At 39.6% G+C, this 16,027-nt stretch overlaps 1 protein-coding gene across 3 annotated transcripts in view; it reads right to left on the bottom strand.

The window, feature by feature from the left end:
• LOC103712825 (uncharacterized) overlaps positions 1–13,777 on the bottom strand; it is a 29,092-nt gene extending 15,315 nt beyond the window's left edge. For 2 of the 3 annotated variants that reach the window (XM_008799464.6, XM_039118780.3), the window contains exons 1-4: positions 13,074–13,777; positions 4,450–4,541; positions 3,592–4,292; positions 2,245–2,315 (exon numbers count right to left, since the gene is read on the bottom strand). In XM_008799464.6, the coding sequence (XP_008797686.5) occupies positions 2,245–2,315; positions 3,592–4,292; positions 4,450–4,541; positions 13,074–13,439 (1,230 nt within the window). In that variant the 5' untranslated portion in view covers positions 13,440–13,777. The remainder of the gene's footprint in view (positions 1–2,244; positions 2,316–3,591; positions 4,293–4,449; positions 4,542–13,073) is intronic. The other variant, XM_088719794.2, reaches the window with a different exon arrangement.
• Between the last annotated feature and the right edge of the window lie 2,250 nt (positions 13,778–16,027).

Raw genomic sequence — 16,027 nt, 5'->3', positions numbered from 1 at the left:
TGCAAAAAAGCACAAGAAGATTTTACCCAAGCTCTGCAAGCATTTAAAATAACTACTTACTTCTTCCTATCTCTCCATAAATGCCTCCTATTTATAGGCATAATAGGACAATTAGCTAAGTAGGTGACTAAAGTAGGTTGGTTGTGATTCTACTAACAGATCAGTTGTGTAGGCCAGTTGCCAGACTGGTGAGTTCAGACCTCATAATCAACAGTGGCACTACTAAAGATAGACAATATTTACATGAATATCAACTAAGCAAATGTCCTTTTTTTTTTCATTATTATTTTCATTCAGTTAAGATATTGCAAGTGAATAAGAAGTTACCTCAAAATATGTAAATCTCTTAAGAATAAAAAGTTGATTTTCCAGCTTTAATACAACTTCCAGATTCTTGAGTTTGGCTCAAAACAATGAGTTTTTAAATGCTAAGGTACTTCTCAAATTTTATATTACACAAACATTGCTAAATGAATAGTTACATAATTCCTTCGGACACTTGGTTCAGGTTCATAATTTGCAATTTGCTCTTTCTCAATGAATTAAGTTCTCCTGGAGTAGCATGCGAAAACATATTTTCATTGATTTGTATAATTTAGTATCTTAATTTATTTTCATTTATTATAGTCTTTTCATATAATGCTTTGATTAGTAAAGAGCATACAAAATAAATGATTTAAAAACATATCAAAAGAGAGTTAAAAAGCAATGGACATGGGAATTTAATAAATTAGGTTTTTTTTAATTATAGCATAACTCCTAATTTTATCATATCAGAGTTCAGTTGAAACTCTACTTGAACTAATTCAGAATTTGCTTGCGACTTAGCAAATTAGGCAACTACAGCTAAAACATAGAAGTTCGGTAAGAAAAGTCATATATCTTAATCTCCAAAGAAATTCATCTATGATGACACTAAGCAGTACTTATTTACTTTCAGATTTTACATGCGTGTGTATTTCTAAGTGTTGGTTGAGCTGTTACAATAGAAGTAGGATTTTCTAATGTTAGAAGAATATATTCTAGCGTACGTAAACTCGACTATACTTAGACTAGTCATTGGTTGAGGAAAAGGGATCCAATCTACCCTACTTCCGCTCCAAATCACACAAGATCTCTCCAGATTGCTGGAGATTACTTGCCCGGCAAAAAAAATCAAGGTGCTATATCAAAATAGAGGGGAAAAAGTAACTCCATTATTTTTGCTAATAAATCACTAATTTCCCGAAAATGGAGACAGTTTCTTCAATGAGATGGCGAAAAAAATCATTACTAAATTATCAAGTGTTATAAGGTTGAGCATGAGCAAAGATACAACAACAATTTTTGCCACCAAAGTTCTATTCTGAGACATACATTTCAAAGACAGATAAGATTGGCATGCATGTGCAAAGCTGATTCCAGTAGATTCCTTCACTTGCTGGTAGATTAGAGTAGGTGAGACAAGTTATGGCCTCTTTGCGTCTGTATCACACTGCCTTTTCCATGTAAACTGCCACCAATTGACATGTTGCAAGGGTCTTGCAGACTTTCCTATAGACTAGACTTTCCTATGTAAACTTAGTGATTTACTCCACTCAAGCAATGGGAATTCTAGGGTCCACCTCCGAGTTCAAACTCCACCACAAGTTGTGACCTTGCCAACATCCTCCTTTTTTCTGATTTCTCATTGCCGGCCACTCCATCAAAACCCTTCCCCTCCCCTATTCCAAAAAGTTGTTTCTGCGAGTGCAACTTTATGCCTTCTTTCTTCTCTTTTCTTTTTAGTTTTCACTGCAAAAAGACCAATTTATTTAACTTCCTTGATGGACTCTACAAAGGTTACTTTTGTTTGACACATGCATCACATGTGCAAGACTCTAAAGGTGAAAGGTTTAAATCTCAATATTTCTCGGTCTGTCCTCTGTCACAGATAAGATCGAGGAGATACCAGGTCTTGGGACAGATCTGGGATCCCCAAATCCACAAAATCTGTACTGGATGATATGAACAAGTAAGCGATCTGGACCAGCCGTCACCCATGGGTGTCATGCAAAAAATAAAGGAGGCCCAAGGAGCACTCCTTTGATTGATTTGCACACTTTGGAAAAGGAGAGACATGAAACTGTAATGATCGTAAGATAGAGAAATCTCACAAGAGTTTTGGATAAATAGCTTCATAGATAAGCAAACAATATCATTTAATACCAAAATAAAAGAATTTGAGGATACTTGAAGAAAGTCTTAAGAAAGGCCCCAACTTACTTGCAACAATAAGTAAAGGAAAATTGCAAGGCTAATTGCATAAAGACCACCAACATCCGCAAGGAAACTCACTGCATGCATCGTATACATGGACAATATATGTAAGACTTCAATAATAATTGTAGAATATTAAAATGTATCAAATATAGTTCACAGTTGATTTTCAAGGAGTAATAGATACCGGTCAAGTCTGCAAACATCTCATTTGTTTTTCCCAAGCCCATTTTTTCAGATGTATTTATGCTAATCTAAAGCAAAAAGAACAGAGCAAAAACAAGATATAATCTTTGGAAAATAATACCTGTGCCTTATTTTCAAAAAGAAAATTATATGAAAGAAGTTAAATTATTACTGGAACTCAATTAGATATAGAACAGGACAAGCTAAGATCCAAACTCATTCCTGATCTGGAATAAAGCCATCATCATTGATGATTATCAAAAAAAGCCCTTGAGACATTATAAATTATATACAATGATATGTTTAATATACTGATACTATGTTGCAAAGTGAATAAGAATATGCCAAAAAGATTCCGCCTATCAAATTTGTTGACCAAAATACCATTATACCTAGTTAATAAAACTTGCTAGAAAATGATATCTTAATAAGGTATGAACAAAATGTCAGACTCCTAGCTCTTGTAATGTAAAAATTATTGAGAACTTTCCTTTTTTCCAAGCATCCAATTGAACATCTGTCCTAACAACCTGCTCATTTACGAAGAAAACTCAAATATCTGCGAGATTTTAAATCTAATAATTAAGATTTATTTTAGATAACAATATGAAATCATTCAAGAGGGGAAAAAACTCAAGAATCCCTTGGATTCAAAAATTGTTTATTTCAATAGTTACTTTCACTTTATTGTTTTTCCTTAAACATTCATTGCGCAGATATTGTTGCCAGTAATGTCAAGAAATATTAAACAGAACCTACTAAAATTTCATAAATGGACCTCTGACCGTCAAGTTTGATAGACACATTTAAGGACTCCAAGAATGCATCTCCATCTGTCCTTCTGCCACATGTGCATAGCATGTGTGCAAGTCTGTTAGTTGTTAGATGATAGTAACTTCACATCTTCCCACTAAAAAACCAACAAAATCATTGTCGTCTTCTTGTATTTTAAAGCACTCATTTATATCAAGTATTCAAGATTGACACTTTGGGGTATTTAAGTACCTCATATGCTCAATAATTCGAAAGCAGTACGTCACCCCATAAAAATTATGGAATGTATACAAGAAATAATGTGTGAAGAAACTGGGAAATGACATAAATCATTGAATCAGATATAGGAAAGATTTATAGAAAATCCATGTGACTTATAATAACCATGCTTACCAGGGCCCATAACATTTTCATTATCAATCTCCACAATATAATCAGAAAGATAGCTGATATACAGCGTAGTATTGATCAATCCATCCTTAGGAGTTTGAAGAGAGACTTGGAGATCACTAGCCTCAGAAAAAGATGATCCAGGAATGAAATCATGAAACAATGGCTGTATGAGTTTTAAGTTATGCTTGTTGTGATATGCCTGAGGGAACAAATGAATAATCAATATATTCAAATCTGGCCCCCTGAAGGTTTTTGGCTTATCATTTGTATAGCTCTCTGATTTCATTGTACCACTAACAAAACTCACATGTCTGTCATCACCATGATCCTTTGCTGTAAGATTGAACTGAAAACCAACAGCAGTGGCAGGATCATTCCGAAGGTCCACAAATTGCCATGAAATGTAATGGTTTCTTCGAGGAATCTGACAACTGTTGCATTTAAGAGAAATAGTTGGACCCCTGCTTGTGTTTTGGCAATTATAACTTACATAGGTGGAAAGAGGGAAGACTCTGTAGCCAATGAAACCTGGATTCCCAATTACCAAGGTATCAAGACCACGTAAATGTGAACAACTCATGCTAGAAATTGTGGTTATATTAAATTCCAAGTCATTGACAAATGATAGCAAATCTGGAGCATTAGCTGGTCTGACCCTATGCACCTCAATACTTCTTTTTGTTATAACCTGATATAGCAATCTGTCAAAAGTGAAAAATCAAGTCAAATCAATCTCAGATAGCAATAGTCAGCTTAGGAAAAATGGATTAAATTATCTTAAAAATAATACTTAATTTGCACGAATCTTGGAAAACATAGGCAGGATATGGAGAATACAAAACTTCATCCATCACTCACGCTGATAATAGACCAACAAATAATATCCAGCTTGCTACAGAAAATGATCCCCCCAGCTCGGTTTTCCTCTTCACTACCACCTTTTGGTCATCCTACCCCAATAAAATTAGCCATAAAAAGAATATTAGAAGGCAGTTGACAGATTATCCATAATTCCTTCAAAGATCATGTTGGCTATTAACTTTTTAACATAAATATTGCAAAAGAAACCATATTATCTATATCAAACTTGATATTACATGTGGGACAGTGAAAAACTGTTCAAATCGATATTTGAGATAAGCTAAAAAACACAACAATTAACAACAAATATGAATAAAATTTCAAATAACACATGATGCAAAAGTCCAGATGACCTTCATGCTTATCTGCAGAAGCGTGGTATTGTAGCATCCAACATGGAAGAGATTTTGATAGCATATCTTTTAAAAAGGATTTATATTTAAGGGCTTGAAAGTTTGGTTGCATGAACTGACTAAAACAAAGTTTTATATACCTAAAAAAGAAAATATTAAGTTAAGACATAAACATGTGACAGCCTAAAAATATATTCACAGCATTTTCACAGCGTAGGGTGTAGCATAGGGTGCAATCAATGTCTGCCGAACCAGGTCGAACCGCCCAGTTCGGGCAATGCCGAGCCAACCCGGTGCGAAACCAAATCGGTTCAACTTATATTTTGCGGTTCCAGCCCCGTACCGGCCGGAACCCCTACCGAACCGGCCGGAACCGATTCTCACCAACCAAAACGGGCCAGTAAGTGTCCGAAACGGCCAGAACCAGTCGGTTTGGTGCCGACTCGATGCGAACTAGCCGATTTGTATCGAGCTAACCCGAATCTGAATCAGGCTAAATAAGGGGTGCTTCCTTTTTTCTACCTCATTCCTTCCTTTTTTTGGAGGGGGCTTGAAAAAATAGCTCAAAATTGTAAAATACAGATCATGCCAAAATTTACGATTTGGGCTTATTTTTTTTATATGTTCTATGGACGATCTACATGCTGACATAAAAATTTTTAATTTTTGAAAGACATATAATTTTTAAAAATTAAAAATATATTTTTAAATTAAATTTTTTTAAAAAAAATAAATAAAAATTAAAATAATTGTAAAATCAGAAATATATTTAGGGGCATGCAAGCTACTTTCCATAAAAATTTGGTGTCTATTCATTCAAGTTTTGATGCGATCATGCGCACAATGACCTATGCCTAAATTTAGAAAAAAATAAAGAAATAAGCAGCCTTTGATGTATGTCTGAAGACCTAGAAAAATATATGTAGCATCCATTGTTGGGCTCTACATGGATATAAGCTGAAAGTATTTTTTAAAAATATTAATATTTAAAAGTTATTTTTAAATTCAAAAAATAATTTAAAATATATAAATAATACCACAAATTATAAAAAATTAGTAGTACGTATTACATAATTTAGAAATAATTTCTGAAGTAGAAATCATATTTTTAAAAAATTTATGATATTTAAATACATTTCTAAATTTAAAAATTATTAAAAACATGTAAATAAATAAGAAACATTAGAGTTAAAATCCGATTTATTTTTTGAGGAAAAAAATTATCTTCGTCATAAATTAATTTTGCTATTTACAATAATTAATAAACTGGCGTACTTGATAAACCTACATAAATGGAGTCAAGGAATAAGAAGGACCCAGAGCATGACATTAGCTGAAATCATGGGCAAATGCTCTCGAGCCGGCACCATTGGAAGTGCAACTGGTGCAAAACGGAGTTCAAAAAAGGATAACCAGGTTGAAGCGACACTTCGTTGGTGGTTACCCCGACTTATCTATGCCAGAAATGCCCACAGGAGGTTCGGCAACCGATGAAGAAGCACTTCGCTGATTTCAGAGCAACAAAGAAGAAAGTTGCCAAGAAGAAGATAAAGGTGAACCATCGACCGACAGAACCACCTTTCTATCAATCTAGAGAGTCAGAGGAGGCGTCCACTCCAAATGACGAGGAGGCATAGATTCAGACAGCCATGCAGGCGAGCCTGAATGATCAGTAGCAGCAGGCTGAGGTGGCCAGGCATAGGGCTCAATTTGAGCCCTTATATTACGAGTCAGGCTCTGGTTCTGTGAACAACAAGCCAGATCCAAATTTCAAGAGGACCACCTCAGTCAAAGAGGCCGTCAGCAGATGCGGTTGCCGGATTGCATCAATGCTGGAGTCTCGACAGCTATCGTAAGTAAGAAAATTATGAATTCAGGAATGTTACACATCAAGAGGACATTTACCTAGCATTAGATGATCACTAATATAATACTATATTATATGTAATTTTTTTCAATCTTTTTGCAGCTAAATGATGGATTCATTTTGAGTTGTCCGCAAAAAGTCTTAAGCAACTAGCTATCCGGATCTTCTTCCACACAATCTCCTCAAGTGGCTATGAGCGCAACTAGTCCACCTTCTTCCTTAACCACATCAAGTAGAGGAACCGTTTGACACAAAAGTGTCTCAACGATCTTGTATATGTTCACTACAATCTAAGGTTGAAGCTGAAGTGCATTCAGAAGAAAGTAAAGCTCAAGTATACAGATCCGATCCATAGTACTTTCATTGATGATGAAGATGATCCTATGATCAGATGACTTATGTGCCAGCAGTAGGAGCCGGAGCTTGATAAGCGAGGATCGTCTCAATGACCGACTAGTTTCATAGCCAGCAAGACTAGGGTCGATGTGGGGCAAAGGGTTGAGCGCCATATTCCACGTGTTCTTGCAGCTGATTAGCTACATCCACAGGGGAGCCATTCACCACATGACTCTTTGTCTGAGATGCTTAAACGAGGCCACTACACTACCCAATCGACTCGGTCAGGAGGGCAACATACATCCTCTCAGCATAGCCAGGCAGAGAGGGGCACGAAGGGTAAGAAGGTAGCTGCCCAGCACACCAAAAAATGAAAACAAAAGGTACCGGCAGCCCTAATAAAGAGTGTTGAGGAGAAGTCAGTACACTCAGATTCAGGGACCAGAAGCAGCAGTGATGATAGTTCTTGTGGTCATAGATCTGCCAACCAAGGAGAGAGTGGAGGACAGAAAACCACTGTTTACGAAACACAGCCACAGGATGGTCTTCGATTCACTGGTGAGTTCCAGTTTACGCACGCTACACAGAATATGGACCATGGTGCACGATGTGATAAAGCCCGTGAGGATACGATTACATATAGGATACGGACTCCTCGAAGTCATTCAGATGCAGCAGCAGATGACTTCACACGTGGAGTAGGATCCATAGGCGTATCAAGTTTCGAGTCGTATACTGAATCCTATTATCCCCAGGCCGCAGCCACAGCAGTCTATGACCCATACAGATACAGATATAAATATAGTGCGTTTGAGGCATCTTTTGATGACTACTATCCTACGTAATTCGGAGCATCTTATGGATCAAATTTGCTATCGGCATATTCGAATAGCCCCTCCACAGCCATATTATTAGCCAGAAGACATCTCTCAAAGTCTTTCAGCGAAAGATCCGAAAGTTCTTATAACCCGGTATGCGTTCGTTATGAGATGAACGTACAAGACTACAATGCTACTTGGTTAGAAAAGTGGGCTGATGTGTTTCCTGACTATGCTGATGATCCGGATATCTACAAGAGGCATCGCCACTGGACTCAATTTTAAATATCAGCATGTATGTTGGACTTTAAATATATGTAATTAATTGTATTATTTTTTAATTTTTACGTTACTACTTGATTTGAAAATATTTTATGTTGTTCATTTTATGATTTGTATGGTTTTAAAGCAATAAGATGTGTCATCTAGGTTAAATCGAGATCATAGAAACATCAAAAAAATCAACAAAATATCATATTAGACTTAAAATCATTTAGAAAGTTCAAAAAGAGTTATTACCAATTAAATATTCTTGAAAACTCAAAAAAATGGGCGTGCCTCGGGCGCTGACCAGTACAAGTGCCAATACTAATTCGGCAGACCTTGGGTGCAACCAACAAATACTATGACCATCTAGTCCATACCAAACATCGAAGGAGCCAGCAGATTCTTGGGCGAAAACTGCATATTGGAGGTTTTCGACAGATTTTCTTAAAAATTTTCGATGAAGGACAGTATCAAATTTTAGCTAGATTTCCATATTTATAATAGAATAATTCTAATATGCTTTTTTATTGTCAAGTCCTATTTCAAGTATGATTATGTATCGGGTTTAATACCTGAATTAGGATTAGAGTATCATATCCTATAATATAATACATTATAAGAGGCAAGGTACACTGAAGCGGTAATGGTAGGCGTACCGATCGTCCACCGGACCAGTTCGAGACCGGTTCGTACCGGAACCAGTCTAGTACGAACCGATTTTCTTGTTTTTATTTCGGTTTGCGTCCATGCGCGGGCGTAGGTAAAAAAGGCCACAAAGTGGCATTTATGACCCGCACGGGGCAGCGCGCCACGCGGATGAACTAGCGCGCACCCACGCAGCCCCGCGGGCAGGGGAATGATGGTGGGCGGCATTCGGTCCCAAGCCACCACACCAAATCCTCGCCTCATGCTCCCTGCGCGCACCTTGTTAAGTTGTTAATTTTGGCCGATGCGGGTAACGCCGGTTGATATCCAATCCTTCAGATAGTTGCAATTACAAGTCAAGGGGCGGGCCTACTGGCTGCAGCTTGGCCCAGCCCTTAACTTGTTGCAAATGATGGACGCACTCCTTCGGATGGCCGTGGAAATCAAGACAAGGAGCAGGTCTACTGGTTGCCGCTGGACCCGTCCCTTGGCTTCAAGAAGAACACTTAACACAAGAAGATATGTAAAGGAAAGCTTGTTGATGGATTCTACTCCCAAAAGATCAAGATACAAGAACAATCTAGAGGAAACTATGATTGGTCTCCCCTAGCCCAAGTCTTGGACAAACCCCAAGACCGAATACAACAGGGCAAAGCCCTCCCAAGCCCTTAGGCCGAATACAAAGCAAAGACAATACTAAGACATAAGATAGATCCTCAACTCTCCTCCCCCAAGCCCTTTTATAGCTTCTTCAAGTAGGCACAATAATGGCTAAGGCATAGGGGGTCTTCATGGCACAAGTAGGGCCAAGGCTTGGCCAAGGCATGGCCAAGCCTAGGCATAGGTTGGGCTGGCCTTTGGCTGGCCCGGCTGGGGCTTTGGCAGGGCTTGCAGGCGGCTGCCAGGGGTTGCTAGTCGGCCGCAGGCCCTTCAGGGCGCTAGAGCGCCTACCTGGCATCAGGGGCGCGCGAAGGGCACAATGGCTGGGCGCAGGGCGCTGGCTAGGTCGGCATGGCGCAGCAGGTGGCACGGGTGGTGAGTTCGGCCGAGACTGGGCGTGCTCGGCCGAGGCTGGGCATGCGTGGGCACGCAGTAAGCTCGGCCGAGGCTGGTCGTGCTCAGCCAAGGCTGGGCATGCGTGGGCACACAGTAACCTTTATAAAGATGTACTTGCAAGTATAATATCCTTTTTGAGCCATATGATTATTCCTCCATAATCACCTCTTTCAAGACCTATGATGTTTTTAAGGGCTTAAATTTCAACCACCAAAATTAAAATATTTATATAATCCGGATTGTGCCCTTTGATTTACTCATCAAAAGTAGGACTGCAGGAGAAACTTGTGCTTTCCTCACATATCTAATATGATGAATGTAGAGACTACGTTACATGTATTTCTTCTTCCTTCTTTTCAGAAAAAGCTTCATCAGGCACTGGTGCAAGAATTATCTTTTTCCATCCTCATGAATCAGAAAATAATTCTTTTACTCATAAGTTTCAATATTGCCCTCCATTCATAGTGTCATTTGTCTCCAATAAAAAATGACAAGTATTAATTGACATAACAACAAACAGAATTTCATCAAAACAAGTGCCACGTGAACAAGAAACTTGCAGTCATTTATCACTTTCGGCTTTTTCAAAAAATAATGTCCCATAAATTTTTGGAGATGGATCAACCCTAAAGTTTTAATTGTTGACTATCGTTTTCCATACAAAGTGGTTAAGCTCCACACATCCATGAACATATTGCACCATCAACCGCCTGAAGTACATCTCATCCAAATTATTTGAAGTCCATCTCGCTCCAATTTGTACCATTCCTCATTAGGAAGTTTACGATTGTTGAGATTTTGTTAGCAGGATCAAGCCTCAGCAACCTTGGCAACTCCTTAGGGTTGAAAATGGACCAAATACAGATCAGATATTGGTGTATACCTATATTTATATCTATATTTTTCAACGAATAAGAATCCAGATATAGATATTATACGGATATCAAAATTAATATCCATATTTGTTCTAAACAGTTACAGATACGAATTGGATATTAAATATATCCATATTTGTTTTAAACAGATACGGATACGAATCAGATATTAAACATATCCATATTTTTTTAATCCAAATTCGGATACTATTTTCGGATATGTATCAAATTTTGAGTAAAATTCAATGATGAAAACTCGCAATGAAGACATGATCATAAAGAAAAGATTCGATTAAAAAAGATAATTTTAACAAGAATTCATCAATAAAAGAACTAACAATTTCATAAAGGATATTCTGCTCAAGGTTGCTCATCACCGAAGTAGACAGGATCTATGACGCCTCCAAGGCGTCTCACGGCCGTCGCCGGTTGCAATCGCCAGATGAAAACTAGAAAGTGAATAGAACCTTTGAAATCCTAATTGCTTGAAGACAACGAAGAGAAAAGAGAGACAAAATAGATGAACAAGAGGTTTGAGCCTTTCAAGCGTGCAGGATGATTTGAAGAATTTTATTCAAATCGAGTATTCCATTTTCGGGTTACTATCTTAAGTGACGATCATCCGAAATCTGGATTTCTTTTAGTTTATATTTGGTTAATCACTTAATTGGTTCTCTTATTATACAGATATCCAGATCCAAATCCAAAAAAATTAGGTATATCCGCATCTGTATCCAAAAGATTTTTGAACTAATTATTTGGATCTGTATCCGGATCTAATCGGACCAAAAGAAAGTATACAAATCCGATCTGAATGAGATACGGAAATAGATACGGTCGGATATAAGCCGACCCCTTTCAGCCCTAAAAATAGCAAATCAATCACTACCTACAAACTCCAACCGCACATACTATAACCATGGAACCAACTTCCCAACCTCCTCATTAAGTAGATGATCTCACAAGCTATTGTGATAGAAAAGCAAATTCTCCCATTGTCTATTATCCAAGTCTATACATGCTATATCCATGTTCATGGAAGCAAGGCTCCACTAAAAATGAAGCGGGTTAAGGGATCACTTTTAAGCCATATTTGGTTGTCAAGAATGAGAATCGAGAATCATTTCCTATTTCTAGGATACCAATCCTGAGAATCATTGGGGTTATTGATTCTGATTTCATGTTTCCTGTGCTTAAATAAGTCCAAGATTGCTGTGTCAATCGAAGTAAAATTCATCACTTTTGACTTCTTAAACAGTATGTGAGTACTGACAGGCAATAGGTATCAAAAGGAATAGGAAGGCTATTGGTTGGGAGTCATAACAGGGTGCTATTTTTTACTTGCGCACAAATCTGGAACCTAATAAAATTATAATTAAGCCCCCCTTTGGAATCATTATACCCTCTTTTAGGGAATCCATTACCCACTAGGATCAAGAACATACAAATTACTTACCAAGTATAGGGATCGATTAAATCATATCCACCATAAGAAAATGATTTTATTCAATACTCAAAGAAAGTATATTTACTAAAACAACTCCTGAACCAACTCAAGCAACTTTTAGACACTTCTCTAATCAAATATTCCATATAGCATTCCTTTAACCCAAAAAAAACAATAAATTTATTTGTTAATTTGTCTCAAGCTTCATTGCAAACTCGTTGAAAAAATTTAAGCTAGTTCTTACCATCATTGCCCCAAAAACTAAGACCTAAACATAAAACTTGTAGGATATCAACTTTAAAGACATCTCCAATTATACCTCGAAAGGACTTGACTCGTAAAATCCAAAAGCTGATAAAGTTGACAAAATCCTAATCCTATAGGAGTCCTTGCTTGCATAGGGAAGGCAAGCATTGAAAAGTGGGACGAGGTGGACGAACTCAAACCTTTCCAAGAAAGTTTGCAGACAGCCAGCTGATGCACCCATACCTTCCCAAAACAGTTTAGATGCCTTATAGAAGTATCTTATAACTTAACACCATCGAATCAGACATTTCGTCTGCAGTTAGAATGGTCAATCAATCAGTTTTATAAAGCACAATCCTACAACAACTCAACAGGATGCAGTCTTTAAGAATCTGATTGTTACACTCTTTTTTTTCTTAACATGACAATGAAAAGTTAAGAATCTGACTGTTAGAGTCTTTATTTAAGAATCGGGTTATTATAGTCTTTCCGTTTTACCAAAAAGTTAACAACAAGAATGTTGCTAGCATTGATGATCAAGTATTGTACATGAAGAAGAGAGATACAATAATGCCCACAAACCAGGGAAACGAAAAGAAAAACATCCAATGCCACTCGGTAGATTCAGTTAATTAAAGAAAAATCGGAAAATCTGTAAGTCCAATTACAGCTCAAAGAAGAAGAGGATGTATAGGGATAGGGAGATCTAACCAGCCAATGCTTGGTATCGAAGAAGAAATCAAGGCGGCTGATCCACCACCGAAGCCGAAACCAGATGCTCTTACCGCCGTCCACCTTCCCGAACCGGATCGCCAAGCAGAAGGCGAGCCAAAGGACGAGCGCGACGAGGGTCGCCTCAAGCAGCACGGCCTGAGACTGGGTGAACCGCTTGATGTTCTCAAGGGGGAGCACCGTCGTCAGGAAGGTCGGCTCCGGCGCGATCCCGGAGCTCACCTCCCAGTCTCCGCCGCCCCCCGGGATCTCGAAGAGTACGCAGCTCCCGTTCGCCATGTAATACCCGGGCTCGCAGGCGCACAGCGTCCCGTTGTAGCGGAACGCCTTTGCCGGGCACGACATCGGACCCGGACCCTCTGTCTCTCTCTCCCCTCTCTCTCTCTCTCTTCTCTCTCTCTATCTCTCTCTTACATCCTGATTGAGAGCTTGTTAAAAGGTTGATTGTAGAGAGGGGAAGAGAGAGGACCAGAAGGGGAATCTCCGGGTTGGAGTTGTGAGGTCTTGGCTCGGAAATTGGCTTTTTGCTTCCAGCAGAATTTGTCCTTTATTCTTTGCTTTGCTTTCTGAAGGATTGGGATGAGCTTTTGAAGGGAGGGGGGATTCGAGAGGCTTCCACGAAGAGGGCTTTGAATCGGTAGGAGGGGGACGGAAACAGCCACAATAAAAGCCGTGGGGTTGGCAGTCCTTGAGATGGATGGGTACGGACAGTTTGTAGTGATGTGAGATGTCATTAGCGTTATAACGCCGTCAAGTTATCACCACGTCGTCCGTCCGAAACCGTTGACCGTTTGAACGGAAGTAATACCAGATATGTTCCTCCATAAAGTATTCGACGTTCTTAGGCCAATCAAGAGCATTGGGGTATCGCCTCCAAACTTGTTACCACAGCATTTCCAATCTAATGTGACGCAGAGAATTGCTGCAAAAGAAGTCAGTTATCTATACTGTTGGGAGAAAAATAACCACCCCATATATACAATTAAAGCACCCAAATCCGAGGATCGAGCCGAGCTCATGCAGGCCGAACCGAGCTCGGAAGGCCGAACCGAGCTCGGAAGGCCGAGCCGAGCTCATGCAGACCGAGCCGAGCTTAGAAGAACAAGCCGAGCTCATGCAGGCCGAGCCGAGCTCAGAAGACCGAGCCGAGCTCATGCAGGTCGAGCCAAGCTCAGAAGAACAAGCCGAGCTCATGCAGGCCGAGCCGAGCTCAGAAGACCGAGCCGAGCTCATGCAGGTCGAGCTCAGAAGGCCGAGCTCAGAAGACCGAGCTCATGCAGGCCGAGCTCAGAAGACCGAGCTCGTCGTCCACATGCTGCGGCCATGCCCTGCAGCAGTCTTACCGTACCGTGCTTTGCTTGCCAGCCATGCCACGACACATCGACCAGGGACTATACCCTGCTACAACTGTCAACAATTAATGCGCATTGTCTCCACGGATCTCCGAGTTACTCAAAATCTCAGGTCATCCACAGCAACTCATCGACTCACTCAACTACATCCGGTCTCCCACAACAACTCATTGGCTCTAGTCTCGTCCTCCACGGCAATGCATTAATTCAGATAACCACACTCAATCATGACGGTAACTCATTTAATTCGTCCGGTCACATCACAGGTAACCCTGTATCCCTCCTATAAAAGGAAAACCTCTCCCTCTTAGAAAGGGTTGAACTCTGAAACTCTGGGATATATTTTCTCTCCCTCCATACACTTGCCCTTCTGATTTAAGCATCGGAGGGCCGGCGCCGGAAACCCCAGCCACCGGCTTTTTGCAGGTCCCCCGGAGGACGCCGTCCGTTGATGGACCGCCACCCGCCATCTCTTGCCGAAGCTCCCTCCTTCTCAGCCGACGGCCGCCCCCGGATCCAATTTCCAGCAACAGTTAGCGCTAGAGGAAGGGCCCGAGTCGTGGCCATGAAGCTAAGGAGTAAGGGAGCCTCTAACGCCTTCCGGCATCGCGTACCAAGTCTTGTACACTCAATCTAGAACCCATCACCAAGGCCTCCGGCGGATCCAGTCTTGCGTAGTCAGTTGTGAGTCGAGATGGAATTGACCCCTCCTGAAAACAGGAGATAATGTCTTGTGATTAATTTAGCAAAACCTTGGCCAGGATAATCCCAGTGAGGAGTCACGGGATATCTGAAGTTGATCACATAATGGATGTACTAATTATTGGGTTGACAGTGAGCTCTAAGTCATCCTGGCATTAGAAGTCTAAGGGATTGAATTATACAGTAACCATAGTCTAGGGTTTCAAAATATTTGCTTCGCATATATTCGGCCTATCTGGACGTCGGATACCATTGCTAGATGGTCACATCAATTAGTATAGGAAGATGTTCCTATACTACCGGCTTAGGTTCGAACCTATGAGGTCACACGCATAAAAGTTTCTAGGTTGATCAAATGGCTGATTGATGATTAAGAATCATTCAGGGATAATTTGGTCAATTCGATTGACAAATTATCCTAACCAAAGTTGCATTAAAATAATTATTGAATTATTGGAGGATTAATTAGCAATTAGATTGCTAATGAACTCAATTTGATTGAGTAATTGGGCTTAGGTTGAGCCAAATTGAATAGGATTCAATTTGGGCTGCATCAGAGTTTGACCTAATTGGATTGGGTTCAACCCAAGTAGATTGAGCTTGACCCAATTGATGGGACTTGACCCAATTGGATTGGGCTTGATCCAAATCAATTAGAAGACCGTATTTGATGAGAATTATGAGTCCAAATAATCAGAATTGGATAAGAAAAAGAATCCCTAAATTTTAGGAACCCATCCTTATCTTCTTGGAGAAGAATGACACCTTAATTTATCCCCAATATTTTCTACGTCTATCCTCTTTATTTTTGGCCAAAAATTGGCGTGAAAAGAGAGGAGGCGTGGGGCTATATTTTCTATAAAAATGGCACCTTAAATC

The sequence above is a fragment of the Phoenix dactylifera genome, chromosome 4, assembly GCF_051530095.1.
Source record: "Phoenix dactylifera cultivar Ajwa chromosome 4, Ajwa_hap1_PhDact_Kaust_v1.1, whole genome shotgun sequence".
Taxonomy (NCBI): Eukaryota; Viridiplantae; Streptophyta; class Magnoliopsida; order Arecales; family Arecaceae; genus Phoenix; species Phoenix dactylifera.
Note: the sequence above shows the minus strand (reverse complement) of the source record. Positions and strands in the feature narration are given on the sequence as shown.